The sequence below is a fragment of the Heptranchias perlo genome, chromosome 39 (genome assembly GCF_035084215.1).
Source record: "Heptranchias perlo isolate sHepPer1 chromosome 39, sHepPer1.hap1, whole genome shotgun sequence".
NCBI classification, from domain to species: domain Eukaryota; kingdom Metazoa; phylum Chordata; class Chondrichthyes; order Hexanchiformes; family Hexanchidae; genus Heptranchias; species Heptranchias perlo.
In genome coordinates this window covers 5,969,594-5,992,674 of record NC_090363.1, presented here as the reverse complement: position 1 = coordinate 5,992,674, position 23,081 = coordinate 5,969,594, and the positions used below count along the sequence as shown (strand labels likewise).

Below are 23,081 nucleotides of genomic sequence, written 5' to 3'. Positions count from 1 at the left end.
ATCGGATTTGACATATTGGTTAACACGTGCATCCTGTTCATGGACACACAACAACCAATGCAAAAAAATGATGTCTGGTCCACTAATAATTATATTAAAAAAATAATTCGAACCATTGGTTGAATTCAAACGCAAGGCCGAATCCAATTGAAAATGAGGCCAGTTATTAGTTGCGAAATGTCGCATTTAGGAAAGGACACAACAACACAAGTTATTACAAGAAAGCGAAAATAAACCCACAAGTCTAAAGAAATATGTTTTCAAACTGACCAGTAAATTTATGGCGATGGTTAAAGTTATAGAAAATAACATAAACAGGATGTGGCCTTGCTGGCAGCACTGTGATGGAAGTTTCGCTGTGTGAGAGAGCGCACCACTGTCATGTCAACGTGCAATTATCTTACTATCAACTGGTCACAAGCGGGCTCTGAAACTGGTAAGGTGGTCTTAAAATGTTCTCTGTATGTTGCTGACTGTAGTCGAGGTACAGTTCCACTGGCGACGCGAAAGTAACTCGTCCAATTGGCATTGGGTATTTGCATGCCTAAGTCGGTGTGTGTTGGGCGGGCTATTTGAGCCCATGGAGAGCTGAGCCCCCTCGTGTACACTCACTTTCCAGCGGGACATCATTGGATAGTGATCAGGGGACAGGACCGCCGGTGAATTTTCCTTCTCCTCCCAGCCGAAGGGAGGTGAAAACAAATTGGCGCCCTCTAAAAGCTACTGGTCCCTATCGCTCGATTCACATCAGCTAAATCAGTCCTGATCGGGATCAAACCAGAAACCATTCTGTTCTCATTGAGGTAAGGTCACACCGGGGGTGCACCGAGCCACTGGCTGAGAAAATTGCAATTTTACTGGCAACTGCAAATATGGGAGGCGGGGAAAATATAAACATCCCTTACTTGGGCTCGGACTTGTTTGCAGTTTAAAGTCATAGCAATTGTGAATATTTTATAAATACGAATTGTAAATATTTTATAAATAGCAATTGTGAATATTTTATCAATAGCATTTGTGAATATTTTATAAATAGCAATTGTCAATATTTTATAAATAGCATTTGTGAATATTTTATAAATAGCAATTGTGAATATTTTATAAATAGCAATTGTGAATATTTTATAAATAGCATTTGTGAATATTTTATAAATAGCAATTGTGAATATTTTATAAATAGCAATTGTGAATATTTTATAATATTTTACATTGTCCTTTCCACATCCCAATCTATGGGGAGTTAAAACGTTCTGAGGGAGGGGAAATTATGACTCAGGAGCTATATTATTATATATATTTAGATATAAAGTTTTACCAGTAGAAAGTATGTAAATCTCACTGACTGGATGCTGACCGATAAATTTGCACTCAGATTTTTTTCACATCGTTCTGTGCAGAGATTTCGTGGTTGTAGATGGTGATTTTAAACTATGCTCCAGTTTCCCTCCCCCTCTCCTCCCACATAGACTTTCCGGCTAGAATTGATCTACCTCATGACTGCGGGTTGCTTCTGTTTGTTTGATTGTTGCTTCACTCTGCAGGACTCTGCCGCTTTTAACAGTCCAATGCTTGACTACAATTCAGATACTGCTAATGGTTGTACTACTGATGACCCTGCCGCTCTGGTTTCTTTTCTGCCGACTTTTAAAAATAAAGCAACGTGACGAGATTTTAATTACACCGAAATATCCGAATTTTCTCATTATTTTCGAGCTGGCGGTTAATTACTTTAATGTACCACTAAAGTGGGTCATCTCGATGGGTTGGAGGCGGGGGGCGTGCGGGGTGGGAGGGCAATAATAGCTGCAAATCAAATTCTCCCTTGCAGCAATCAGCTTTGCCTCTGATATGGAATCATATTACAGATTCTATATCTGTAGTTATAGCACAGAAGGAGGCCAATCGTGCCGATGCCGTCTCTTTGAAAGAACTATCCAATTAGCTCTCCCCACTGCTGTTTCGACTCTCTCTCCCCCCTCTCCCTCTCCCACTCTCTCAGTAGAAAGTAAATGGTTAATGTAAAGGAGAACAGGTACAGAGCTCCAGAAAGGGACACCGCGCGTTTGTTACCAACCTGCCCCTGGCTTAAACCCGTTGTGGGATGGATCCAACTAAAGTTAGTGGGTGATGAACTCTTGCTGCTTGTTATTACACCACACATTACAGAATAGAAACTGCTACAGGCAACATGAGCGGATCAACGCTTTAAGTGTTTATATGTCCACTATTGTAGTTGAGTCGTTAACCTATTGAAAGGGGTTAACACCCGTGTTAAAACTGCCAGTAGAGGAATATCATGGGAATACGTTAAGAACCTGTTTACTAATGCAGCAACTGTAATTTCTGGGCAGGGAAGTTTGAATTTAATATATATATTAATAAAACGTTATTTTTGGATGCATTTTGTGCTCATCAAAATGAAGTGAGGAATTGAATACTTTTCGTTTCAGGAACGCAATGTTGCATCAAGCATCCCTAGGCCAGGTACAGCATGATTAGATGCATAGCAAAGCTCTCTCTGCTCTTGACCTAAAAGGTTTCTCATGGTGATTTATTTTCTGCTGTTCACTGACCATCACATGAAGTCTATGCGTGAGATCTAGTGCTAAATCAGTGGAAGTTTTGGGCCGTGGGCGTACGTCTACTAAGAACTGACTTATTTTATTTGTATTTGTGGGCAAGGTCGGCAAGGTCGAGTTTATTGCCTATCCCTAGTTGCCCTGAGAAGGTAGTGGTGGTGGGCCTTCTCATTGAACCACCGCAGCCCTTGTTTTTTTTATTCGTTCATGGGATGTGGGCATCGCTGGCGAGGCCAGCATTTATTGCCCATCCCTAATTGCCCTTGAGAAGGTGGTGGTGAGCCGCCTTCTTGAACCACTGCAGTCCATGTGGTAAAGGTTCTCCCACAGTGCTGTTAGGAAGGGAGTTTCAGGATTTTGACCCAGCGACGATGAAGGAACGGCGATATATTTCCGATTCGGGATGGTGTGTGACTTGGAGGGGAACGTGCAGGCGGTGTTGTTCCCATGTGCCTGCTGCTCTTGTCCTTCTAGGTGGTAGAGGTCGAGGGTTTGGGAGGTGCTGTCGAAGAAGCCTTGGTGAGTAGATAGGGAATTCCAGATATTGGTTTGATGATGAAAGAACAGAGATCTAAGTCCGAGTCAGATCGATGTGAGACTTGGATGTATTGGTGCTCCCGGTGAACCTGTGCAATGCATCCTGTCAATCATACATACTGCCGCCACAGTGTGACCTAGTGGAAGGGGGTGGATGCTGAGTCCAATGGCACGGGCACCCATCAAGTGAATTGCCCTGTCCTGGATGATATTGTCAGCCCAAGCCCGGTTGCTACATTGGTCCTAATGTTGTTCTGTGATTTATAAATGCGAGAGGTTCGAGGATTTCTTGACATTCACCTGAGGAAGGAGGAAGCCTCCGAAAGCTTGTGAATTTTAAAATAAAATTGTTGGACCATAACTTGGTGTTGTAAAATTGTTTACTAATGTAGGCTAGCATGAGCTGCTTCATAATTGGAGGAGTTTTGAATGCAGCTCAACACTGGAATCATCAGCGAATGATGGTGAATAAGTCATTGATGAAACAACTGAAGATAGTTGGGCCAAGGACATTTGCCTGAGGAATTTCTGCAGTGATACTGGGGCTGCAATGAGCGGCCTCCAACCACCATGACATCTTCCTTTGCATCAGGTCTGACTCCAGCCACTGGAGCATTTTCCTTTTGACTCCCATTGACTTCAGTTTTGCTAGGGTTCCTTGGTGCCAGGCTGGGTTATGTGCTGCCTTGATATCCAGGGAAGCTACTCTCATCTCTTTGACGACATTCAGCCATTGAATCCATGTCTGAATTAAGGCTATAATAAGGTCTAAAGTTGAATCGTTCTGGTGAAACCTGGGCATGATTTTAAATGGGGAAAAATCGGTGGGTTTGGGGCGATGGGGCTGTAAAAATTTTAAAAGTCTAAAACCCGCCTCCAACCCACCTCCCCCCTGCCCATTTCCGGTTTCCGCAGAGGTGGGACAAGGGGCAGGTGACCAACCCGCTCTTAGGAGGTAGGTCGGTCATTAAAAAACTTTCAAGGAGGTGGCGGGCCTCCATTTTGACAGATTTTTTTGTTTTTAACCCCTGGGGGCCGGGATTCCCGGGCCTTCTGCTTCACGCCACGTGAGAGGAGGCGAAAGGCCCAAAACTGCAGGTAAGTGTCTTTATAGCTCGGCTTGTGGTCCCAGAGAAGCAGGAGTGCTTCCCCCAGGTCCAACAAGCCAACCTGTAATGACCCTACAAACACGATAGACCCCCCCAACGATCTCCGACCCCCCCACAATCTCCAACCTCCCATGATCTCCGACCCCTGTGATGACCTCCCCTCTGATGACTGAGCCCTCCGATGGCTGAGCCCCCCTGAGCCGCCTCTCCGATCACTGAGCCCTTTGATGACTGACCCCCCAATGACCTCCATAACTGACCCCCCAGTGACCCTTCAGTAACTGACCCCTCACCGCCCCCGGTGACACCCAACGACTGAGCCCCCCCCTCAGTGACTCCCGACCCCCCCCCTCTGATGACACCCCCCATCTAACACTTACCTATTCACGTCTTCTTCCTTCCTCTTCTGCTTCCGGGTTTCCCAACAGGATTTCCCCCGCCACACTCCCAAAATATCATGACCCTGAACTTAGTGTTGGCAAGCAGGTTATTCCTGAGTAGGTGCTGCTTGATGGTATTATTGATGACATCCGTCCATTACTTGCTGAAGATTGGGCTTGGACTGAACTGGCTGGGTTAGACTTTCCTGTTTTGTGAAGAGGACACGCTTAGGCAATCTTCCACTTTATTGGTTCATAGCTGTACTGCAGCAGCTTGGCCAGCGTAGCAGCTAGCTCGAGTAGACAGTTGGGATATTGTCAGGACCCATAGCCTTTGTTGTTCATAGTGCAATCTGCCATTCTCTATTGTCATGTGGAGTGAACCGAATTAGATGGTCACTGGTACCTATGCTAGTGAGGACTTTGGAAGGGTGCACCTGGCACTTTTGGTTGAAACACAGCAGGCTTGTCTCTTGCAGCAGCTTGCTGGCTCCGCCATGGTTGGGTATGGTAATGTTAATGAGGCCATCCTCCTCCTATTAGTTGACTGGTTGTCCAACTCTATTCTAGACTGGATGTGGCAGGGCTACACAGCTATGTTCTGATCTGTAGATTATGGGACTGCTTTACTCTGTCTTTAGTCTACTGCTGGTGAAGAGATACCTAGCATGCAGTTATCTCTTCACTAGGTTCATAGGTCTTTCTAAGGTCCACCTGATGCTGATGCTGGCACATCCTTGTGCACTCCATATTGAAGCAGGAGTCGTCTTCTGGCTTGATGACAATGAAGGAAGGAAGGATGTTCTGGGTATACAATTATGCTCCTGCTGATTACTCATTGTGCCTCCTGGTTGCTCATTTTGGGCTGTTAGATTTGTCCTTAGTCTGTGCCACTTAGCACGGTATCAGTGCCACACGACATGATGGAGAATGTCCTCATTGTAAAGATAAGGCTTTGTATTCACAAGGATTGTTTCATGGACATCTCTACATCTCTATCAGTACTATCATGGGCAGATGTGTCTGAAACAGATAGGTGGGTGAGGATGAGACCAAGCAGGTTACTTCCTTGTGTCGGTTCCATCTCTACCTGATACAGGCCCAGTCAAGAGTGACATCCCTCAGGACTAAGCCAGCTTGGTCAGTGGTGGCATTACCAAACTAATCTTGGTGGTGTACATTAAAATCCCCCACCCAGAGTGCATTCTGTGCCGTTGCTCATCTCAGAGTTCCCCCAAGGCGATGTTCAACATGGAGAGGTACTGATTAGTCAGTGGGGAGGGCAGTAAGTCGTGAGCACCAATGGTTTCCTTGAGCTTTGGCTTGAAGCTATGACACTTCAAGAGGTCTGGAGTCAAAATCCACACAGGACCCGAATAGCTAACAGGTACAAAATACCTAACTAAATACATGGAATTCAATTCTACGAGGTAAAAGGCCACTGTGTCGTCCAGTTCCACATACTGTATGTATCTAATTGCCTCACATAGACCAGACACCCAATCAATTGTGTTCATTATAGAACAAAGTAAATGCAGCGTGTGTTTAACATTATGCAGTCAAAACATCGATTGTAATTTAGTCTCGATTCTATCTTCATGCAATAAATAGTGGTCTAGAAAGTGTACCTCCTATTGCATGGAAGATACGTGTGCACAAATGTATCCTTCCCGATCTGGTGTATGTAACAGGCCTCCAAAGCACACCAGCCAGTTGAACAAACAATGCAACTTAACTATGTTGAATAATAGTTAACACTTCACAGTCTTAATACATTTCGAGTCAATGTGGACAAGAAAGGAGTCTACATGCACACCAGTTCGAGCGTGTAGCATTCTGGGTGTAACCTCCAAAAGGTTTATTTATATCTCGATTTTGAACGAACGCTGACAACTAATGTGATAAATGTCAAAACCAGCTAATAAACAGGATGCACGCCCCCTCAAAAACTGAAAGGCGGCCGGTGTAGTCTAATTGCTGACCACATGAACGAGATGGCATTTTAAGTGCGAAAGGTACAGAAAAAAATAATTTGCAGTTATTCAGATCCTCTGGCGTTCTCAGAGAGGTTCCAAACCAATGAATTACCTTTGAAGAGCAGTCACTGCGATGTCGCTAAACGGGACAACCAATTTGGGCAAAGTGGGACTCATAGAACGATAGAGCACCGAAGGAGGCCATTCATCCCATCGTGCCTTTCCCAGCTCTTTGAAAGAGCTATACAATTAGTGCCACTCCCCTGCTCTTTCTCCATAGCTTTTCAATTCCCCCCCCTTCAAGTTTTGAAAGTTATTATTGAATCTGCTTCCACCGCCCTTTCAGGCAGTGCGTTCCAGATCATAACAACTCGCTGTTTAATTCCACCCACCCCCACCTCATATCGCCTCTGACTCTTTTGCCAATTACCTTAACATTGGCAAATTGTTCCTGGAACATTGTTCCTGAAAAACATCCCAAGTAACAGATGACCAGATAATTTATTTTTTGGAAAGTTGGCTGGGAACACCAAGAGAACTCCTTGTTTTTCTTTAAATTGTATCATGGATCATCTAGGTCACCCACACAGGCAGACAGTGTATAAGAAAAGACGATACCTCTGACAGTGACACCCCCTCAGTACCATACTCAAATTCCAGCATAGATTATGTGCTGAAATGGGGCTTGAACCCATGACCTTCTCACTGAGAGGCCAGAGTGCAACTAAAGGATAGTTATCTAAATACACTCCAAAAAAAGTGTAGTCTTTTAGCCCATATATGACAAAATGGATAGTAAAAGGCTACACTTTAAGGAGCTAAGATGCATAGACAATGCTAAGTTCTATAAGAATGCTCCACTATCTTAGGATAATTGCCAGACTCTGCTTTCCTCTCCCTTATCCACGCCTTCCATTTCATACTTGAAGTCACTGGCTAGGACATTATTTTCCATTGTCCCAAACTTGTTCCCTACTTGTCCTGTTCTTATTTTCAAAACTGCAGAGCTCCTTATTTCATTCAATCTTTCCTTCATTCTGCAGTCTCTTGAAATCCAAGCTTTGCTTTACATAAGCACTATTAATTTATCTTTTTTTAGCCCCCTAGTCCTTTCGATATTGAGGGGCTGTAGCCCAGCCTTTAGGGTTCTGACTCAACACATGATCTGTAATGGATATTATATCAAACAGATTTGAGAAGCCTTGGTCCATTTTATAATGGGCATGGCTTCATGCCACCAAAACGGCCCCTAATTTGCACAACGTTGTCATTCTCAAGAGAAGTGAAAAGGATGCCTGGTGTGGAGAATAGAAAATGATCACATTAGTCCATTTGAGGCTGCTGCTTCTGATATTGAGGCAAAGACACAATGGGGGTGATTTTAACCCCTAAGAGCGGGTGGGTTGGGGGCAGGTGGGAGTTGAAAAGGATTGTTTTTTTGGGTTGCAACTGCAAAATTTTTGGACTTTGCATTTCCAGTGGGAAGCCTGGACATTCACACGCCCAAGTTAAACCCGGTTGCGGTTGCGCCCCAAAAAAACAACTATTTTCAACTCCCACCCGCCCCCAACCCATCTATTCTTGGGAGTTAAAATCACCCCCAATTTCTAACTGGCCGGTTAGGAAACTCACGGGTGGAACGCCGTTTTTACACCCCGCCGGTGTTACCTCCGTTGACTTCAGTGGAAAGTGAAATCGGGCGGGGTGTACATTGCACCCGATCCTGTCAGTTTCCCGACGGAGCAGTTGGGTTAAAATTGCCCCCACAAATGTGGAGAAGTAGGGAATGCTTTACTTTGCAAGTCGGCGTGCCATACCTGATCCGGGAGTGTTTAATAAGGACACCGGGTGCACAAAGTTGAAACTGTCCCATCCCACGGCATCAACACCGTCACTTTAATGACCCATAAATGCAGAAAAAAGGCGCCCATTCATTGACACTTCCGCTGAATTTCAGAGCTCACTCGCATCTCGCTTGGTACAAACATAAATTTCACTTTGTGACCTTCATCCGTTATGTTTTTTTTGTATATTCTCGCAGTTTGGACCAAATGTGACAATTCCTTGTTGATTTTAATGCTAAAATTACCTTAAAATAACTTGCAATAAATAAATATTTAGAATTTGATGAACAAAACGCCTGTCTATGGCCTCACGGGAGTTTATCTTGTTTCTTGTGACTAAAGTTTGGACGTTTCACTGGAATCCTTTTTAAACTGCAGTAAGTTTGAAGGGTCTTGCCTCAAATCTGGCAATGGATGGATATTTTGCTATGGCAAATGCAGCGAGCTGTAGCACCAGAATATAAGGCCAGAGTATAAGCACCAGAAGATAGAGGAGGTTAGATACTTAAAGCTAAGACTGTGAAGAGGATATAGAAGGGGTTTTCTTCATCATCAACAACAACTTGCATTTAAATGGCGCCTTTAACGTAGTAAAACGCCCCAAGAGGCTTCACATGAGTGTAACCGGACAAAAACTGAGATTCAACCAAATAAAACAAGCCAATTTAAAAGAAGCCCTATCAGATGTAAAGCTTTGCATTTTATTTTAAATCTATGCCCTTTTGGCAAAGTATTTTCGAAAGTTTGGAAAGTTGCTTTCTCACATGGTGTCATATTGAGATCATATTTGGGAAGTTGCCTTCTCGCATCCTGTCATCTGTTTCCTGTTCTATATCTAGCGGTCCCATCGTGCGATTAACATTAGCCTGCACTGTATGTGATTATTTGCTTCGCTCAGGCTGGTTATATACCCTGATCTCAGCTGTCTGCCTTTACTGTGAATAGATGACCAGTGACTGAAAAATGACAATAGATTTTTGTTCTACTCCCGCCTTTATTCTAATGTTGTGTCTCTTCGCCAGTGGTAAGTCTAGGTTTATATTCAAAAATTTCTGTTAATTGGATGGAAACAGATATGTGATGGATAGAGTATTCGGAACTGAGCTACATAAAGGTTTACAATCGCCTATATAAACTTTAGAAGAGCGGGGACATGTTAACTTATTAATGGAGTCCTAACGCCCCATTGAAAGGTTAGTTGGAGAAATGTATTGCAGAGTATTACAGAGCAGGAAAGTCCCAGGTTTGGTCAACAGTCCAGTACGTTTGTGGGCCCGAGCCGGTGCAGGATGGGTGCTACCGTTGGACTTTTCCTCTCTGAACCAAGCGAGGGAAAATTGGGATAGCGATCACTTTATTCCCTAGGAAACACGGGCCTGTATATAAGGGAGGAATTAGCTGAGACTGGATTGTAAAACTCAGGTGCCGTTTGCCCACACTGTCCAAGGACAAAGATAGGTTCAAGAAGAGGTTCCACCACCTTCTCAAGGGGCAATCAAGGACGGGCAATAGCCGGAGACACCCACACGCTGAGAATGAAATCAAACAAAATATTCAAACTAGGGTTCCCGAACTCCAGCGCGTTTAGCCGGAGATTCCAGGGAGTCCCTGAGTTCATTCCATTTCTCATAGAGTCATAGAGTTATACAGCACGGATAGAGGCCCTTCGGCCCATCGTGTCCGCGCCGGCCATCAGCCCTGTCTACTCTAATCCCATATTCCAGCATTTGGTCCGTAGCCTTGTATGCTATGGCATTTCAAGTGCTCATCCAAATGCTTCTTGAATGTTGTGAGGGTTCCTGCCTCCACAACCCTTTCAGGCAGTGAGTTCCAGACTCCAACCACCCTCTGGGTGAAAAAGTTCCTTCTCAAATCCCCTCTAAACCTCCCGCCTTTTACCTTGAATCTATGTCCCCTTGTTATAGAACCCTCAACGAAGGGAAAAAGCTCCTTAGTATCCATGGAAAAAGCTCCTTAGTATCCATTTCTGTCCGCATGTCCTCAGATTGTTGCATTTTTCTTGACATGAGTTCCATTGGTCCTACGCTATTTTTGCATCGACCTTTCCATGGAGAGCACCGCTTTCCTTTGGCTCGCTGACACTAAGGTAGAATCCTGAACGCTGGTGCAAATCGAGCATAACGCATGGGCCTCCATTGAAGTCATTGGAGCTTAGTATCGGCGGGGAGTGTAACGGGCGGCTGATGTGATGCCGTCTGTTTGCATTACCGCCCAACGCGAATTTTAACTTAGAAGTTATAACGGCTGCGTCCAAGGTGTACATTTCTATTTTCAGGACCCCCCTTACAGAAAAGTTTAGAAAAACCAGTAGTCCGGCACCAAACATGAAGGACGGCCGTGGTGCCAGGAGAGGGAGAGGTGCTGGTGCCACTCCAGTTTGACTTAGTACCTTCAGGAGAAGAAAAAAAATGAAAGGAAGAGACGAGTTAAATAAAAAAAAATCTTGATAAGGTCAATTAGTATATGGAAGTGTCACGGAAGAGTAACGAATTATGACACTGAAAGCTTTATTCTGTTTTATTTGTAACAGGAGTTTACTCAAATAATCTCCATGTACAGCAGACACCTCTTTCAGTGGCGCTCGTTGAAGGTCAGAATGTGACTATTAATTGTACCATCGATTTCGTTGGGCCTAAAGTCTATGAGTGGCTAAAATTTGACATACACATATCAAAAATCATATCAATGTACAGCGAAAGAGTAAATGTAATCCAAAGAGACGCCAAAAACAAGCAAATATTGAAGCTATCTCTGCGGATCAAGGACCTTACAGAATGTGATTCTGGGACGTATTATTGCGTACTGGATGTAATGGACAGAAAGACAAAGGGTCAAGGGACGATCGTTACCGTGATGCGTAAGAACATTGGATTAATTTTGATTGAGCATTCCCGTGTGTGTCTGTGTGTGTGCCCTGCTGCTCTACCATTGGCGGCCGTGCCTTCAGCCGTCTAGGCCCTAAGGTCTGGAATTCCCTCCCTAAACCTCTCTACTTCACCCTTCTGCTTTAAGACCTAACTCTTTGATCACCTGTCCTAATATCTCCTTATGTGGCTCGGTGTCAAATTTAGTTTGATAGCACACCCGTGAAGCGCCTTGGGTCGTTTTACTACGTTAAAGCTGCTATATGTGTGCAAGTTGTTGTTGTCTCTGTGTGTGTATCTCTTCATGTGTGTGCCTTTGTGTCTGTGTGACAGTGTGTGTCTGTGCGTGTACGTGTCTGTGTGTGTCCCTATGTGTGTGTGTTTGTGTGAGTGTGTCTGTGTGCCCTGTCACAGATACACGAAGAGGAAGCTCACTTTCAATTCCTCTCCCTTTTCGTATTTCACCCTTCAGTGGTAAAAGATGGCTCTATCTATAAAATCCTAACGTTTGGGGAAAAAAAAGCCGGAGAGACTGTGGTCTCAGTGCAGTGATATGATAAAGGTGTTCAGATTTCAGTGCAGCAGCACTGAGCAAAGCTCCCCCACCCTCCCTCAGTTTACCATTTCGCTAGAAATGCCAATCTAAGGAAATCTTCAGAAACCCATTTCGGATGTAGCTACACAGGGGGACAGAGCAGGGACAGGCGATCCTGTTCCTGTGCCTAGGGCTATTGGGTAGCTTGGATCCATCAAAACAGGATAATCAAACTGGAAGGAACGTAAGTCCCTAAGGGAGACCGGCCTGATTTCCCATCCATTGATTTAAATGTACGGCGTATCGGACGGGCTTCCTTAATGGCCTGGGATCCCCTCCGAGTTTTCCTTTATTTCCCGTGCCCAAGTAATCTAAAAGCGGCAGGTGTAGGAATAGAAAAATTACCCCCTTATGTTTCTCCCACTGGGCTGGAAATTCGTCTCAGGCCTCATCGAATCAGCCGCCCATTATAAGCACCGTCCGATATTCAGTGTCCCATTGAAGTGAATGGGACTGAATATCGAGCAAGGCCTATAACGGGCGGTCGATTCGATACCGCCTGCTTTGCTCTACCGCCTAAGACTAATTTTCCACCCAACCATCTTTTCAATCGCTCTCCAGCTCTGTAGTAAATCGGCGTAAATACACCAATAAAGACCATTGCTCCTTACTTACTAATCCCTCTCCATTATTATAAAACAGCCACCTTTATTTTAATGGCATGTACACAGAAAGAGTAGGTCTTCGTTTGCTGAGGCACCAATGCTTGTCTGACTTTTCTTCCGATTATCATATCAGGTGCTTCTCAAACAGGAAAAACTTGCAGCTCCATTAGCATCAGATTCATTGGAGTGGCGGCTGGAGTGATAGCACTGCTTTGCATTTCATTAATTATAGTGTCCGTGCGTCTCGTCCAACGAAATAAAGGTATTTTTATATATTTTATCTATTATTATTGCTACTACTATTGCAATTGGTCTATTGTCTCTGTTAAGGTTTAAATGCATGGCTTTCCTCCTCCTGATATCCCCATTGTTTTCAAATGAAGATATTTGCTGTCCTGTCCTTCTCCAACTCATCTTGTTTCCGAGGACTTAAAAACCAATGGACTCCACCTCATTCAGTCTTCCTATCCATCTGCAATCTCCAGACTTTTATAACCTTTATTTATTTATTTACCCCCCCCCCTTTAAACCTTAGTAGTGTCCTGAACTCTGGGGGGTAATTTTATGCTAACCCATCCGTTGGGAAACTGATGGGATCGGATGCAACGCTGGTTTTATACCCCGCGCCATTTCACCCTCCAATACCTTTACATTGCTTGCCAAACCTCAACAGAATGACCCAAATGACCTTGAAAAAGTCGTGTTCAATTGTATCCACTCCCCCCTCCACCAGCTCACCGTGGCTGCAGTGTGTACTATCTACAGGATGCACTGCAGCAACTTGCCAAGGCGTCTTGGGCAACTCCTCCCAAACCCGCAACCTAGAAGGACAAGGTCAGCAGGTGCGTGGGATCACCATCACCTCCAAGTTCTCCTACAAGTCACACACCGTCCAGACTTGGACATGGATCGCTGTTCCTTCATCATGGCTGGGTCAAAATGCAGGAACTTCCTACCTGCCTAACACCATTGTGGGAGTACCTTCCCCACAAGGATTGCAGTGGCTCACAGAGAAGGCTCATCTCCACCTTCTCAACGGCAACTAGGGACGATCAACAAATGCCAGGCTTGCCAGCAACGCCCACATCCCAAGAATGAATAAATCAAATTGATTACTAGCATTGACATGTTCACCAGTTCAGGTCGATCATTCCCAATCCCATTTGATATCCATTGCCAATTTTAGGTAGTGGCAATGAAATTAAAAAGGGTTGATTACTGAGGGAATGGGTTATGAACTTCAGTTTATAATTTTTATTCATTGAATTGAGCCAGGTTTGCCTATTTTCTTTGGTCGCAATATATTGGTGTGGAGATGCCGGTGATGGACTGGGGTTGACAATTGTAAACAATTTTACAACACCAAGTTATAGTCCAGCAATTTTATTTTAAATTCACAAGCTTTCGGAGGCTTCCTCCTTCCTCAGGTAAATGTTCAGGATGCGTAGGCTTCAAGGAGCTCCTGAACATTTACCTGAGGAAGGAGGAAGCCTCCGAAAGCTTGTGAATTTAAAATAAAATTGCTGGACTATAACTTGGTGTTGTAAAATTGTTTGCAATATATTGGGTGATGCTTTCAGATGCCTACACTATGTATATTATAGTTATGTTCATTGTGGTAGCTCTGTCGGTTGTCGGGGGCAACCTGTTGAGAGGCTCATATCGAGCAGAAAAAGTGGATCAGAGTTTGTTTGGACTTTTGGGTAGGCGATTGCGATTGGCACTTTAAGGGGCAGAAAAAAAACGAGGGTGGAGGCGGCGAGCACAGAGCAAAATACCCCGAGGTGTCAGCGAGGTTTGGGCAACACATTGCCCATGTGGGCGATTAGATTGGCAGTAGGGGCCCTGTGGTTTCCTTGTTCATCTAGGATCCAATCAGCTGTGGGGCGGGTGGGGGTGGGGTGGTTGTAAGATGTCCATATAGGAGGTGGATGGGTGGAATGGGTTATTAATAACAAATGTTTTAGCCTGAAATTGGAAAGTATGAAGAACCGTGATTGGTACCTCTTTAGGACAATGGCATGTTTGCCAGTATATGCCATGTTCATGTTTATTACTGATTATGCTGTTTTATGGCACACATTTTTGGCAAATTATACTTCCATAGAAACACCATAGATGGTAATTATCAGGGTATGAAATTGCAAACGAAATCATCATTATGCATTCAGATATAATCATTTCATGATTGTGTGTTTTGCCCTTTTTTACAGCTTGTATTGCTCTTCAGAGGTAAGTTCGTGTGTTACTTTCATTACATTCCCCCTTCCTTCCTCTTAAATTGCAAATGCACCACCCTGCTCGTTTTTCCCATGTCACTGCATTCTACCTGCATTGAAATGAAGACTTATCGCATTGTAAGCTTCTCCATCTATCTCCCTGCGGTAAATTTTCCTCTTCACTTGCAGATTTTCATTTCCATTGATTTCAATGGGATGAAAATCTGGTGGGTTTTATAATGGGCCGATAATCCTCTTTGCCATTTTCATGCCTTGGTGACAAATTGAAAAAGAGCCCTTGTCTTCTCTTTTTAGCGGTTGATATCGGACTTGGGCGTGGACACAAAACAAGTGGTATCGCACTGATCGTCCATTACACGCCGGCTCCATATTCAGTCCCTTTGACTTCAATAGAAATGAATATCGGGCGTGTGGTATAATGAGCAGAAAATGTGACTCCACCTGTTTTGCGTCCCTGCCCAAGTCCAATTTCACCCCATGATTATTTTCAACGTTAGTGGTGTCCTGCACAATGATCTTTGATCTTTCATTCGGGTTGCTCTACAAAAAATAATACAACGTTGTACGACATTTGCTGAATCTATTTGCTAACAATTTGTTTTCTGCTTCCACAGACAGTTCGTTGCATTCATCACCGAAAAGTCAACAGGTAATTGATTTCTAAATTGCAAAAGGGAACTCATAAGATCACTTATCGGTCCAAATGAAAAAAGCCCCTTCGGCCCATTCAAGCTCATCATTTCAGAACATCAGTTCTACTGTCTTCAGCATCTAGTTATTGCTAAAGTGAGTCCAGTGTCCTGTCCTCCATCCACTCTTCCCGGAACTCTTTCTCTTTCAATTTGCCACTTGGCATGTTCTGTTCCACCTTTAAAGTAAATGGGCCTCCTACTTTTACTTGCAGTACACAGTGACTTGCATTAATATTCACTGAACTTTGATAGATGGGGAGAAACTGTTTCCACTGGCAGGAGGGTCGGTAACCAAAGGACACAGATTTAGGATAATTGGCGAGGGAACCAGAGGAGATGCATGTTTAAACAGTGAGTTGTTATGATCTGAAATGCACTGCTTGAAAGGGCGGTGGAAGCAGATTCAATAATAACTTTCAAATGGGAATTGGATATACACTTGAAAAGGAACATTTTGCAAGGCTTTGGGGAAAGAGCAGGGGAGTGGGACTCATTGGATCGCTCATTCACAGGGCTGGCACAGGCACGATGTGCCGAATGGCCTCCTTCTGTGCTGTATGATTCTATTTGCTTCTTTCCGGTCTTTCCGCATCTACCTGGGCCTCTCAAAAAGTGTTTCACAAACCTCGGTCTCTCCAAGTAGCATGAATTATTGTTCAAGCATCGTGGGCGATTCATTAGTTTTTCCTCTCAAGTCTCCTGCTTCACTAAATATCAAAGTCTTGGAACATACATGACCTGTTTGATCTTAGTTGGCAAGTTTGCTTCATCGTGAAACGCTGTGAGAAGTACTCATCTAGCATGCTAACTACTTATCTTCATGTTTAATTCGTTTTAGGGCTTGAGGCTTCTCTCTGGCCACTCTCTCTTACCTTTGTATTATTGGAACACATTTTTGGCATAAAGTTTTATAGCAGTTACAATATAACTTTCCAGTTTTCTTTTGGCACCGTCAATCTTGTTGATCTAATTTATGTCATTTTATACACCACACAAGGGTCACCATTTCCCTTCTCTCAGCAAGCTTTTTTATTTCTTCCTCCTTAATTTCTCTTTTAATTGTTTTGGTGCATTAGGGTTGGGTTTAGGGTTATCTTTATTGTTCCCTCTGCTGCACCGAGGCTTATGCGTTTCCTACATATCCTCATATTGTTTCTGAAAGATTTTCATTCCTCATAAACTGATTTTCTCCAGACTTTATCAAGGTCAGATGTCATATCGCTGTAGTTTGCCCAGCGATATGATTCCATATTTGTGAAAGCTTTCGATGCGGTAAATAAGGAGAAACTGTTGCCACTGGTAGGGAGGTCGGTAATCAGACGACACAGATTTAAGATAACTGACAAAACAAAGGGGGTGTGGTGTGGTGGTGGGAGGGGGCAGGGATAAGGAGAATTTTTTTAACGCAGCGTGTTATGATCTGGAACGCACTGCCTGAAAGGGCGGTGGAAGCAGATTCAATAGTAACTTTCAAAAGGGAATTGGATAAATACTTGAAAAGGAAAAAAAAAATGCAAGGCTATGGGGAAAGCGGGTGAGTGAGACTGATTGGATAGATTGGTAAAGAGCTGGCACAGGCACGATGGGCTGAATGGCCTTCTTCTGTGCCGTATGATTCTATCTTAGGCAGGTCTTAAAGCTTCTGTTGCTTACTTGTACCACAATTGTTCTCCTTTTGAAAACACAAGGTTGCATTCTATAACATTAGTGACAAACGATGCACATGTATACGATACTTTATATAAGGAGTAAAAAAAAATTCTGATCTTGGAAACGTGAACTAAAGACCGACACTGTTGCAATTGCATAGCAGGACGAGCATTGTCAGAAAGAGAAGGAAAACGGACTCTTTTGAATGAGGCTGATGAAGGATTACACCGGAATTATTTTACCTTTTGTTTTAGATGCAGCTGGCCCAACTTTGTAATTCCAACATTTTCTGTCTTTGCAGAAAACAAATTTACATTTCAGTAACCGAAAAACTAGGCTGCGATGTCAGAGAGATTTATGCATTTTACAATTTACACTGTATTCTCGTCTAGTTCAAAATATTAAAAAAGCCCGTCTGCTTAACATTCAGATGGCAATCTAAACCACTCTCATATTTGGGATACCCATTTATAGGAACGAAATCATCCGGATTTAAACGCTACTCGCACTTCCAACGATGTAAGAAGATATGTTAGCAAAGCAGGAAAAAGCCTTGTTCCATAAAACGATGAAAATGAATAGCATCGCGTTTCCAAGAGACCAGTAATATGCATTGTCCTAATAATACATTTTCCAAATGTGAAACATGCAGAAATTATTGCATGTTAATCGAGGGCTGAAATGTACATTTAGCCAGACAAGCTGGCAGGTAGTATTAGTTCAATAAATAGATGGAACGTTAAATGTGTGAGTTTTTGCTTTTTAATCCTCTTGTTAATTGTTAAATATTTGGAACGGTTTGCTAACCAAAATGTTGTTTCTTTCCAATAGAAAGTGTCCCGTCAAATCAGAAGGGGATGCACAAGGTAAGCAGGACCGTGCTAGAATTTTCTACGATTAATATACCTATCCATTCATTTAACAACGAATCAATAGAAAACTCAATTAAAACTTTCAGAAAACAATGTATGCGCATTTATACAATGCCGTCTTGGATTATGCATGTGGGAAAATGCCTAATCGACACGGATCTTCATGAATCTGTGAATATTAAAGCTTCAACCACTTTAAAAATGCATGTATTCGCATCTTATTAAATGCATCCTTAGACTGATGGTGCATTTTATGCTTGCGTAAAAAAGTTAATTAACCTCAGTGGTTAAATCGCAGTTTGCGCGCCTCTTTATACTGGACACAAACGATCAGCTCCCCAAAGTGTGCTGCTGTCTACGAAATTGGATAATTGGTTGGCAGTGATTCGCAAATCTAACAGTCACCATATATATTTATAACTCTTATGCTTGAATTGGAATTTTACGTGTAATGAAAGAGGAATTATATAATATAGTATAACAAAATCTGTACAATGATTGTGATTGTAAAAGAGCTTAGTACGCTTGGATAGCATGAGGGAATGCGAACTGGTTTGGAACACAGGTTATTTACAATGCGAATAAATTACAATTCGTTTAACTAGCTGGAATTTTGTTCATTCGGGAATTAATGGCAAACCTTTGCAGTATTAAGATTCTGTACACTGGAAGCGAATGGAAAGGGGTGCGGAGCATTGGATTCTATACAATATGAATCAAGGAGATGCGGTTTGATCAGATGTAATTGTATTCAGTGGGGGCGAATGGGATGCAATTTGGAGTGATCTGGAATTGGTGATGGTAGATTGTAAATCTGCGCAATGAGAGTTGGTGTTTGATGTTCTACACAATTGGAGTGAATGGGGAATAGTTCAGTGAATTGGAAATCTTCGCTTGGATGCGTCTTACGTAAATCTGTTATCAATTATGTGTCAACAAAGGGGATAAAATTCAACCACGTGGGAGGCACAAAACGAGCGGCAGAAAAATCTGGCGGGTATTTCACGGACAGCTGATCCATTTCCGCCCGTTTTGCGACCCCCTACCAGATCTCGAAAAATTGACAAGTGACCAAGTGAGGAACAGACTGATCCAAAACTGCACTTTACATAGAGACAGAGAGAAACAAAATATTTCGTAATAATTTGTGTTAGCAGCACAGACCGAGCAATGTGAGTTTTAAAGCAAACACATTTTGACCACAAAATGTTTCCAGTGGATAATCAAAGAGCTCTTTAACTTCCTGTGTTCAATGTCAGTTGACAATGTTGCAATTTATTTGAATGGTCAGAATGTAACCTGATTTTGGATGTTATAAGAATGCAAGAGAAATTTAAAGAAGACTGATCCAGTTATTTGAAATATTTTATATTATTTGACAATATCTTATTTCACCTGAAAAGTATCAAAAATCAAACAAGAACAGTGCAGAAAATGAAATCTGTGTACGGTAGCTGGCCATAATAATGCCGTCATGTCCTGTCATCCATCCTATTTCCAGAGCATTTAACCTCAGCTATGAGACTCAGTATTTTAAATACATTAATATCATGATTACTAGCAGCTCCCGTTCAGCTGATTGAGGCAAGCCAGGGAATGTGTTGCTTAATAAAGATAGAGCATTATCATAGAATCATAGAACGATACAGCACAGAAGGAGGCCATTCGGCCCATCGAGCCTGTGTCGGCTCTTTGAAAGAGCTGTCCAATTAGTCCCATTCCCCTGCCCTTTCCCCATAGCCCTGTAATTTTTTCCCCTTCAAGTATTTATCCAATTTCCTTTTGAAAGTTATTATTGAATCTGTTTCCACCACCTTTTCCGACAGTGCATTCTAGATTATTACAACTCGCTACATTAAAAAAGTCTCCTCATCTCGCCTCTGGTTCTTTTGCCGATTACCTTAAATCTGTGTCCTCTGTTTATGGACCCTTCTGCCACTGGAAACAATTTCTCCTTTTTTACTCTATCAAAACCCTTCACGATTTTGAGCTCCTCTAATAAATCCCCTCAGAAACTTCTCTGCTCTAAGGAGAACAACCCCAGCTTTTCTAGTGTCTCCACATAACTGAAGTCCCGTCCCTTGTACCATTCTAATAAATCTCATCTGCGCCCTCTCTCAGGCCTTGATATCCTTCCTACTATGCGGTGCCCAGAATTGGACACAATACTCCAGTTGGGGCCTAACCAGTGACTTATAAAGGTCTAGCCTAACTTCCTTGCTTTTGTACTCTATGCCTCTGTTTATGAAGCCAAGAATCCCGTTTGCTTTTTTAACAGCCTTCTCAACTTTGTTCTGCCACCTTCAAAGATATGTGTGCAAACACCCCAGGTCCCTGTTCCTGCACCCCCTTTCAAATTGTACCATATAGTTTTTATTGCCTCTCCTCATTCTTCCTACCAAAATGTATGACTTCATTCTTCTCTGCATTAAATTGCATCCGCCTATGTCCTCCTGAAGTCTGTTACTACCCTCCTCACTGTTTATCACATTTCCGAGTATATACTATGTAACTTATATCATGTTTATTCTGCAGCTAACGTGCAGTTCCCTGTCCCTTTAAGGCAAAACGTGAATTTGTGCTGCATTCTTGAAAACAATTATCTGGTGAATTAGAGATCAGACCAACTTTCATTGTCTTCTTAAGTGTGTTTGCGAAGACCAATTAAAAGGCATTCTGGCTGCTGGGTCAGTAAGGTGATCACCGTGGTTAGGGCGTTTCTCTGTACTTTGCAAATAATTCGCTTCCTTGCTATTTTTCGAATTATGGTGCAGATTTTTATTTGGAAAAATGACACAAGTGAGCGTCATGCACAAGTTGCATTGCCTATTAACATGTAAACAAAATATCTATCTATCTATCTATCTATCTTTCTATCTATCTACCTATCAATCTATTACCTATCTTTCTATCTATCTATCTTGGCGTTTGATTCCTTAATCTTATTTTATCCATCAATCAATCAAACAATCAATCTACTCATTGAATTGAATGACTTGATGAGAACAATTCATCTAAATAACTGCAACTCCTCGCGAAGACGCTGACCATTTACTGTGTTCTCTATGTTTTCATAGCGGAGCGAGGGTAATGCTTCGAGCTCCCACCAACAGGGGAAGAAGAAAAGAAAACCTAAACAGCGCAACAAGATGGATAACGCGGAATATGTGCACTTCGGTCAACCCCAGGCGACGCTGCCCTAACAGCAAGAAGACAGCCGATTGTCAACTGCTTCTCGAGCAGACACTATTTAAATATCTAAGTCATTCTTCAGTCTCTCCCAAAGGGTAGAGGTGATTCCCTCTTTTTATATTGTTGTAACATTCTCACCTGTTTGTTCACAGTAACATATAATGAGTAGCAAAATGGCTAGGCCAAGAATATTTTCCCAGAGCGTTTTTATGACCATGTTTTATTCACTACTGTCACTGATTAAACGAGGCGGGGATGATGTACAGTGAAATTGTTTAAATTTGAAATTTATAAGTTATATTTTGGGGCAATGTGAGTAAATTATCAGACAGAAGCCAAAACTGCAATTTCATATTTACTGCACTCTATTCCGTCTCTCCTGAAGGCGGGGTAATTCTTTCAACACGGACAGATCCCAGGTACTTGTACCAAATTTTAACCTAACTAGCCGGGTGAGAAACTCACGGGATAGGGTGGGACACCGGTTTGACACCCCGTGCAATATTACTCTCCACAGACTTCAATGGAGAGTAAAATCGGGCGACATGTAAAACCAGCGTTGCACCCGATTCTGTCAGTTTCCCCACCGGCGGGTTAGGTTAAAATTGCCTCTTGGGTGGTGACAATCCACGATTTATTCTACCATGGGACCTTCAGACTGATGCTGTTTACATCAGACGATCACACATGCACACTTGTCACTGGATAGCGATCAGGAGTCAGATGGAAGAGAGGACCATAGGAACAGGAGGAGGCCATTCAGCCCCTTGAGCCAGTTCCACCATTCATTGTCTTGGCTTCATTATGCCTTAATACCCTCTTCTAGCAAAAATCTATCGATCTCAGATTTAAAATTATTAATTGAGCTAGCATCTACTGCTGTTTGTGGGAGAGAGTTCCAAATTTCTACCAACTTTTGCATGAAGAAATATTTTCTAACTTCTCTCCTGAATGGCCTGGCTCTGATTTTAAGGTTATGTCCCCCACCAGTGGAAAAAGTTTCTCTCTATCTACCCTATAAATTCCTTTCAAAATCCTAAAAATCCCTTATCAAATCACCCCTTAATCTTCTATATTCCAGGGAATACAGGCCTTGTTTATGTAATCTCGCCTCATAATTTAACCCTTGGAGCCCTGGTAACATTCTGGTGAATCTGCACTGCACTCCTTCCAAGGTCAATATATCCTTTCTAAGGTGTGATGCCCAGAACTGTACACAGTACTCCAGATGTGGTCTAACCAGAGATTAACTGACAGCACAGGGGAGGGATGGAATCTGGAAGCTTACTAATCAACTAGTATTATATTCATCTCTCTCAGGAGCTCCAACACAGTAATGTTTTGCCAGTAATGCTTGTTTATGAAATAAATGAACCAAACATTATCTCGATGGCTTTCGAATCACTAAATTCTGAAGACACTTTGAACAAGTGCCAAATGTCGTTAATATGGTTCAACAAAGCTATTTAAAGCTTTAAAGAAAAAAATTGCTGTTGGCGATTTTATGCCACAAAGACTTATGCGCTCATGTCAAATTCCCCTCTCTGCTATTTTAAAGGAGGTGTTACCCCATTTATTAACACCTTACTTAAATAGCAGAAAGCTGAATTTGGTATGAAGACTTTAAGCGTCCGCGGGAATACATTACTGACAGCAGTGTCTATCTTTAAATGTAACAGAATGGAAAGAGAAAGGTTCCCATGAAACAACGTCAAACTGGCTAGAATGAGTGATCCAGCATGATTTTATACTGAAAAAAAGACCCTTTAGATAATAAAAAGATTAGATTATCATCGAATTCTGTTTGAAACCTGCTAATTCACTCATTGGGACTATTAGGACAAACGGAAAATGTACTAAGACAAAACAAATAGTCTTTACATAGAACCTTGCATTCAGCTCAGAGTTTACAGAAATAATCACAT

General features: G+C 42.6%; 1 protein-coding gene across 2 annotated transcripts; it reads left to right on the top strand.

The window, feature by feature from the left end:
* Window positions 1–353: 353 nt before the first annotated feature.
* LOC137305161 (uncharacterized) lies at window positions 354–22,540 on the top strand. Of its 2 annotated transcripts, none has more exons than XM_067973968.1 (7): window positions 354–436; window positions 10,977–11,303; window positions 12,644–12,772; window positions 14,724–14,742; window positions 15,365–15,399; window positions 17,924–17,958; window positions 21,042–22,540. In XM_067973968.1, the coding sequence occupies exons 1-7, from the start codon at window positions 382–384 to the stop codon at window positions 21,165–21,167; spliced, it is 726 nt and encodes a 241-aa protein (XP_067830069.1). In that variant the 5' UTR covers window positions 354–381; the 3' UTR covers window positions 21,168–22,540. The 2 variants fall into 2 exon arrangements, with proteins under 2 accessions (XP_067830069.1, XP_067830068.1); XM_067973967.1 differs by lacking the exon at window positions 354–436 and adding an exon at window positions 9,280–9,449.
* The last annotated feature ends 541 nt before the right edge of the window (window positions 22,541–23,081 follow it).